Source organism: Chrysemys picta, chromosome 7, assembly GCF_011386835.1.
Source record: "Chrysemys picta bellii isolate R12L10 chromosome 7, ASM1138683v2, whole genome shotgun sequence".
NCBI classification, from domain to species: Eukaryota; Metazoa; Chordata; order Testudines; family Emydidae; genus Chrysemys; species Chrysemys picta.
In genome coordinates, this window is record NC_088797.1 from 55,115,860 (window position 1) to 55,124,259 (window position 8,400).

The 8,400-nt window shown below is 50.6% G+C and overlaps 1 protein-coding gene across 11 annotated transcripts in view; it reads right to left on the bottom strand.

Annotated features, from left to right (window-relative positions):
* PPP3CB (protein phosphatase 3 catalytic subunit beta) overlaps window positions 1-956 on the bottom strand; it is a 78,131-nt gene extending 77,175 nt beyond the window's left edge. For 10 of the 11 annotated variants that reach the window (XR_010589456.1, XR_006174366.2, XM_005285615.4 and 7 more), the window contains exon 1: window positions 694-952. Coding sequence is in view for 9 of the 11 variants with exons in the window: in XM_005285615.4 (XP_005285672.1) it covers window positions 694-760 (67 nt within the window). In the remaining 2 variants the exon portion in view is untranslated. Of the gene's footprint in view, window positions 1-693 lie in introns of all 11 variants that reach the window. The other variant, XM_024107985.3, reaches the window with a different exon arrangement.
* Window positions 957-8,400: the final 7,444 nt, after the last annotated feature.

Consider the following 8,400-nt stretch of genomic DNA (forward strand, 5'->3'; position numbering starts at 1 on the left):
ATAAAAATCTTGTTCTATATGATTCATGCAAATTGAAGTTGGAAAAGTTCTTAATGGGTCACTCAGTCTTCTCCTGACAATCCACAATTTATGCGTGTTGCTACTATTTTAAAACGATGCTATTATAAAGAAGGTCTTTTTTTGTAAAAAACACTAAAAGAACAGACCTGTTGCACCCTGAAAAAAGGGTCTACACATACTGCAGCACTTTGGCCACTAATCCATCAGAATTAGAAACCTGAAAGCAGTAACCAATAGCAAAAGAGGCAACTACTCCATGCTCTCCCCTCCTCTGTTCTGTCAGGGTGCACGCTGGAGAGAAGGAACTGACTATTAAGACAGCAAAAGAACATTGCAAGGATCTCATGTGGAGGAGACCGTGCACACAGAGAGGAGCCTGTCTACAGTGCGCAAGCCTCCAGAGTACTCTTTATAGATACACCCCACAATACACACCGGGGACACACATACACGGATGCCTAGCCCCCGCCCCCCATGCTCAGACATATACAGCCCCCCTCTCTCTCAAACACCCACAATCGCACACAGCCCCCCCTCATACAGCCCCATATCTCCTATGCACGCACCCCCCGTACACACACGCCTCCCCACCCTCTCTCTCACCCCGCCCCATGTCCCGCAGCCGTGTCGTTAACCCCGCAGAGGACCGGTCGCGGCGCTGACGGGACTCACCCTTAACGGCCCGGTCGCTGGTGCCGAGAGGCGGCGGCAGCCCCTTGCTCCCCTCCTTGACGGACATGGCCGGGCTCTGCTCCCGGCCGGCGACTGCGGCTCTAGAGGCTGCGGGGGCGGCGGCAGCTAGAAGCCCCGGGCGGCAGCTGCCCAAAGGAACATGGCGTCAGGCGAGACTCCGAGTGCCCCACAGTGAGGGGACAGTCCGCCTCGGGACCGACATGCACCGCGCGCCACCCCACGATTGGCGGCTAAGGGAGCGTGGGAAAACTCTCCTTCCCGCTACTCCCGCAGCATGACTCTAAGGGAGCGTGGGAAAACTCTCCTTCCCGCTACTTCCGCAGCATGGCCCTAAGGTAGCGTGGGAAAACGCTCCATCCTACTTCCCGCAGCATGGCCTTACGGGAGCGTGGGAAAACTTTTCCTCCCGCTACACCCGCAGCATGGCCCCAGTTAAAGTTCCATTGAGCTAATGGCTGATGAGGCGGACACAGCTAAGACACCTCAGTTTCGTAGTCAATCATACAGACAGGAGTGACGTGGCCAGAATCATGTCAAACCACCTTGGATTGGCTTAACCTGATGGATCAAGTACGCATTTTGCAGCTGGGTAAACTGGAGCAGACCTTTCTGTGTGAGACTTGAATCCATGATCACTGAGATTGTAGTATTTCAGAGTAACAGCCATGTTAGTCTGTATCCGCAAAAAGAACAGGAGTACTTGTGGCACCTTAAAGTCTAACAAGTTTATGAGAGCATAAGCTTTCGTGGACTACAGCCCACTTCTTCGGATGCATATAGAGTGAAACATATATTGAGGAGATATATATACACACATACAGAGAGCATGAACAGGTGGGAGTTGTCTTACCAACTCTGAGAGGCATCCCTAAGGGAACATTAGTAAAATTCCTCTCTCCTGCCTCATGCCCCCAAAAGGGTGTGTGACAGACATTGCAATTCCATTTAATATCTTTGAGGACTTGTGATATTTGAGGGATCATTCAGCTCCATTAGGAATTCTGTCACCACCTGCCCTGGCACCCTGGGGGAGGGGGCATAATGCTATGGTTCTATGGCACAGTGACCAGGGAGATTGAAGTGTTCTCCTAGGGGCTTGTTTACCTGCACATCTACCAATGTGATATATACCATCATGTGCCAGCAATGCCCCTCTGCCATGTACCTTGGCCAAACCGGACAGTCTCTATGCAAAAGAATAAATGGACACAAATCAGACATCAGGAATCATAACATTAAAAAACCAGTAGGAGAACACTTCAGTCTCCCTGGTCGCTCAATAACAGAGCCTAGAAGTGGCAATTCTTCAACAAGAAAACTTCAAAAACAGACTCCAACGTGAAACTGCAGAACTGGAATTAATTTGCAAACTGGATACCATCAGATTAGGCCTGAATAAAGACTGGGAATGGTTGGGTCATTACAAAACCTAAACCTAATTTCCCCAATACTAATTTCCCCCTACTGTTACTCACACCTTCTTGACAACTGTCTGAAATGGGCCACTCTCATTACTACTTCAAAAGTTATTTTTCCTCCCTTCGTATCCTGCTGTTAATTGATTTGTCTCATTAGACTGACCTACACTTGGTAAGGCAACTCACATCTTTTCATGTATTTATACCTGCTCCTGTATTTTCCACTCCATGCGTCTGATGAAATGGGTTCTAGCCCACGAAAGCTTATGCCCAAATAAATTTGTTAGTCTCTAAGGTGCCACAAGGACGCCTTGTCATTTTTGCTGATACAGACTAACGGCTACCTCTCTGAAACCTGTACCATGGATTGTTACTTGCATCTGGTTTTCTGTAAACATCTGGCTTGGGAGGAGTCCCATGCTGCAGTGAGGTGTATTTGAAATTGTAAGTCATGAGCATAGTATTCTACATACATCTTCATAGAATCATAGAAGATTAGGGTTGGAAGAGACCTCAGAAGTCATCTAGTCCAACTAAATCATCCCAGCCAGGGCTTAGTCAAGCTGGGCCTTAAAATCCTCTAAGGATGGAGATTCCATTCCCTCCCTAGGAAACCCATTCCAGTGCTTCACCAAGCTCCTAGTGAAATAGTTTTTCCTAATATTCAACCTAGACCTCCCACACTTCAATTTGAGACCATTGCTCCTTGTTCTGTCATCTGTCACCACTTAGAACAGCCTAGCTACATTGTCTTTGGAAGCCCCCTTCAGGGAGTTGAAGGCTGCTATCAAATCCCCCCTCACTCTTTTCTTCTGCAGACTAAATGAGCCCAGTTTCCTCAGCCTCTCCTTGAAAGTCACGTGCCCCAGGCCCCTGATCATTTTCGTTGCCCTCTGCTGGGCAACCAATCCCTGGGCACTCCACTTGATACCGGCTGCCAACTAGACATCAGGCCGTTGATCACTACCCGTTGACCCCAACAATCTAACCAGCTTTCTATCCACCTTATAGTCCATTCATCCAGTCCATACTTTTTTAACTTGCTGGCAAGAATACTGTGGGAGACCATATCAAAAGCTTTGCTAAAGTCAAAATATATCACATCCACCGCTTTCCCCATATCCACAGAGCCAGTTATCTCATCATAGAAGGCAATCAGGTTGGTCAGGCATGACTTGCCCTTGGTGAATCCATGTTGACTGTTCCTGATCACCTTCCTCTCCTCCAAGTGCTTCAAAATGGATTCCTTGAAGACCTGCTCCATGATTTTTCCATGGACTGATGGCAGTAGAAGGGACATCTAAATACATAGCTTCATAACCATAGTCTGCATACATATCTCATAACCACCATCAAGTTCAGAACATTACAAACTTTCATAAAAGACCTTACTTGACTTTTGTATACACCATAACATTGTATACAACCAGTAGATTCAGGAGCTTGCTCTTTGGGGTTCAGGCCCCCTGCTCTCCTCTGTCGCGGGGCATGTGCGTCTCGTCCTCTTTTGGGATGGCGTAAGGGTTGTTATACCCCCGAAGCCAAGTCTGCGTGACCACTCTGGATCTCAGGGTACTGTGGACTAACAGCAAAAGTCAATACAGCTGCCCTTTTGCTGGGGCAGGATGGCCTTATGGCCAGAGTCAATATAAATGCCCTCCCTATTGGGGGAGGGGAGGTTGGCCTACCAGCCAGAGTCAATATAGCTGCCCTCTCTATCAGGGCAGAGTGGTCTAACAGCCAGAGTCAATAGGATTGGTGAGGTGGGCCACTGCCCCAGGATCATCCGCAGCCACGGTTGGGGGACCCAGGCCCACCAGGTCCCAACCCAGGGCGTAGGTGGTGACAGGATTGCCCGCCACCAGCTCGATGGGCATCCTGCCAAAACACTCTGAGATAGTTACAGAACTGTAAACTGGTTCCCTGCAAATTTTCCCTGGGTCAATTCCTACCCATTTTTCTGCGGTATGCCATCTCAGCATTCCCACGGTCACTCCTTCTTCTGGGGCACCTGGACGCTGGGGTTCATGGTTTGTCACCATCTGGCTGGCCTCCGTGTCTTGAAGTGCCAGCAGTTGTTCTGCAGGATCCTGCAGTGCACCTCCCTCCTCTCCAGCAGTCCACCCTGAATGAGCTGGGCTGCTCCCTTTTTTACCTAGTCTCCAGCCAGACCATGCCCAGCAGGGCTGAGGAGGCATGCCCTCCTCAGCCCAAAGAGAGGAATTAACCCCTGCAGTACCAGTGTGGGGCATGCGCACCCCATCACATCCCCTTAGGGTCTCTGGACCCTGATTGTCATAGGACCATATTGTACTAAGTTTATGTATCACTGTGGGCCAGAGATTGCATGCAGCTCCGGGGGAGGGGGGGAGCAAACACAGGAACCAAAAACAGTGGGAGGTAATTAAGGTGAATCACTTAAGTTGTAAACAGCTTGGGGGAGAGACCGCCACCTGCAGAGGCTGGCATACAGTGGTTCAGACTGGATTTTTGTGAGACCAACAAAGGAAGGGCTTTTGATATTAAAAGGCTGAGTTTAAACTGACTCAGGGCCTTCCTTCTGATCCAGCAAAAGGCCAGGATTTTCTGTCCAAGTGGAGCCCCAATCCCTGTGGTAGGATTGGAAAGATGTTGCTGTGCTAGGGCCATATAAGACTGGTGGGCCACTCCTGCTGTGTTCAGTGTATCTTTAAATCTGTTTATTGTTTTTATTGTGTTTTCTTCATAAGGTTTTACCTTAAGAATAAATGTGCTTGCTTAAAAAGAGCAGTGTGGTAATGGCCAGCAATACATTCTTCCTAGCCCTTAGAGACAGACAACCTAATGCACAGACACTGGCCTTTAGGCAGACAGGCTTGCTGGGGATATCATATTGTCAGGGCCGGTGCAAGGATATTTTGCGCCCCTCCCCCACCCCGCACATCGGTTCATTGAGGGGCAAATCCCAACGAGCCTTTATAGATCCTAGGGACCAGCCGTGCCCAGGGGCCAGCCGTGCCCAGGGCTACTCCCCAGACCAGGTTCCCCCCTCCCCGCCCCCTGAACTCCCCTGGAGGGTGCACAGCCCCCCCACGAGCCCTCCCCACCCTACCCCATCCCGGCGTTCCCCGTCCCGAGTCCACTCACTGGCTTTGCCGGGCTTGGGCCGCTGCAGCAGTTCGGCAGGGAGGAGTCACCTTCCGGAGGCACCAGAGGGGCAGAGCATTGGCTTGTGGTGGTGGCGAGCCCCAGCCATGGAGGAGCCGGCGCGGCTCAGGGCAGGGGGGCAGCAGCCCTGCAAAAGTAGTGGCGCGACTAGCGGGGAGCAGCCGCGCCTCCCACCCCTCCTGCCCAGGCTGCGGCCAGGCACCCCTTGTCATGGAGTGGGGGGAAGTCAGGGCCCTGCACCCCTCTTCCTGTGATTCACCGTGACTCTCAGCCAGCCAGTAAAACAGAAGGTTTATTAGATGACAGGAACACACTCCCAAGCAGAACGTGTAGGTACAACCAGGACCCCTCAATCAAGTCCTTCTGGGGGGGGCGGGTTAGGGAGGTTAGACCTCAGTTTTGGGGTTCCCTGTGTTTCACCATCCAGCCCCAAAACTGAAACCCCCTCCAGCCCCTCCTTTCTGGCCTTTGTCTCTTTTCCAGGCCAGGAGGTCACCTGATCTCTTTGTTCACCTTTAGCTATCCCCTTCCAAGGGGGAAGGGTCCTGGCCATTTGTTGCTAGGAGACAGATGGTCAGCCATTTATGCACACTGGAGACTTAAGAAATGCATAGGGGAAACTGAGGCACCCACACAGTATTCAGCGGAAACATTAAGAACAGTCCCACTTCGTCACACACACACACACCCCGGGGGGCTCCTACAGGCTGCAGCGGATGCAGGCCCCCCATGCGCTCCCAGGCTGCTCCCTTGCCGTGCTCGGGCTCTGAGACTCCCAGCGGCTCACACGCCCGGGAGCCGTAGAACCCAAGTGCAGTGAGGGGTAAGCCGGGGAGTGCGCCTGCCCGGGCTGCAACCCACCTGGCACCCCCCCGGGCGCTCCTGCAGTGGATGCATGTGGGCGGTAGCCCCCATGCACCTCCCGGCTCCCCCCTGCCACGCTCGGGCTCTGCGGCTCCCGGGAGTGTGAGCCACCACTGTCACTGCCCCTCCCAGAGTAGGCTCAGGGCCCCGCGCCCCGGCGGGTCACATGCTCGGGAGCTGCAGAGCCTGAGAACAGTGAGGGGGGAACGAGGGGGTGCACGGGGGCTGCCGACCACATGCAACTGCTGCAGCCTGCAGGAGCCCCCGGCAGGCAGTGTCTTAAAACCCCACGTCAGAAGGGAGTGGGACAAAGGTCCCTGCCCAGGGAGAGGTGACACGGGACCTGACTTGGCATGCCTGGAGACGACCACAGAGGGCAGGGGAGATACAGGTGCAGCAACCTTGACTGACCCAGAGTGCAAGGCAAATCTTCATTGGAAATGGCACTGTTGCCACCTCCTGGTGCAATAACAATTTTGCTAGGCAGGAGAAAGCCAGTGGCAGAGGGGATGGGGATGACAGAACTAAGGACTTCTTGGCTTCACCTTCCCTTGTGGTCAAGCTGCTACACAGCAGCCATGACTTGACTTAGGTGAAGTGGATGACCATGTCACAAGTCCACTTGGCCACTCACTCAACTGCTATGAGGGGACCAACTTCCTGGATCCTGTGTGTTTTAAGCCTCTGGAGTCTGAACAGAGTCTAGGCACTGGCCTGGGCTTGGGTGCCTAGGCACATGCTCAGAGTGCAGCTCCTTTTTCTAGTACCTCCTCCTGGGAATTTAAATGCTGTGGCCTACTATACAGCACTCTGGAACTAGTGCCGACCCCTCAGACTCCTGCATAGCTTAGATACACCCTCTCCCAAAATCCCACCAAAGGTGTGAGCCTTATGGATCACAGTTTAAGCCTTCCAGGGAGCATACGCTGAAGTGTAGGACACTGCACATACAGACTTTACACGACTCAAACACAGCATTGCTCTTTCTCTAATAGCATGAGGAATACACATATCTATATAAAAATAATAAACCCTGCACACATTTCCCTGCCTCAGCTTTCTCACCACTCCAGAGCATTCTTTGAGTTGGGAATAGGGTCAGTGTTCTTTTGTTGCAGTGCATGGCTTGGGTTCTGAAACATGAAGTCTCCTTTGATCTTAACCAGTCCATCCCCTACCACGCTGATCTCCAAACTTTCTGTGTGTCTTCCCCATTTTGTACATGTCCCCCTACTTCCAACAATATCTGGCTTCTTCGTTCTGCCTTTGGCAACTTTCAGTGCTCCAAACCTCCATCCCTGCAGACCAACTTGGCTGAACCAGTTTCCCAACTAGGGCATCCTCTTTAGCATAAACTATTGTGTGGTCAGAGTACAGGCCTGAAAGTTGACAGCTCTCCCTTATCCCTGGTTGGGGGAAGATATGACACAACCCTTCCCAGGCCGTAGTGGTGTCCATATTTATCTAAGGGCAGTCAATGACACAGCTATTTTCATAGTAACAACTTCATAATATCAACCAAAATTCAAAAGTTATACATAGGTTTCCCAAATCATCACAGATCAGCACTGTCTTTGGTGTCAGGCATTGGTAGTGAGATGGGTTCAGAATGCAGAGCTGTCATGTCTAATCCTTACATTTAAATTCAAGAGATATTTAAAGCCTTACTACTTCATCCTAGTGGGAACACCCATTATCATGCTATATCTGGACAAGCAGTTCTGTACAATAAATTAATAACAAACCAATAATTAATCTGAAGTGCCCAAGTGCAGTTCACATCACTTTACGTCACACTACTACTAGATTCTTATATTGTATGCATCACTGTAGTATCTGAGAACCTTTCAGTAGTGCATTAAGCAACTTGACTGACATATCACAGTTTATTCTCTCATCTTCTCCCTTGCAGGAGAAGTGTGGGAGTGAAATGTGTTGCTTTGGATTTTATTTTAATAGTAATAGATACACATACATATACAAACGCGGTGCTATATGTTTATGTTAGAGAAGGTAAGATCAAAGAAATGCACCTTGCACTTGGAGTGAAAGGTGGTGAGGTTTGTAATGGTCCTTAGTTCCCATGGAAGTCATTTCACAGTCTCAGGCCTGGTCTACACTAGAGAATTAGGTCAACATAAGGCAACTTACATCGACCTAACTCTGTAAGCATCTACACTACAGTGTAGCTCCCACTGATGTAACTTGTCCACTACACCAATTTAACTCCACCTCTGTGAGAGGCATAGCACTTAAA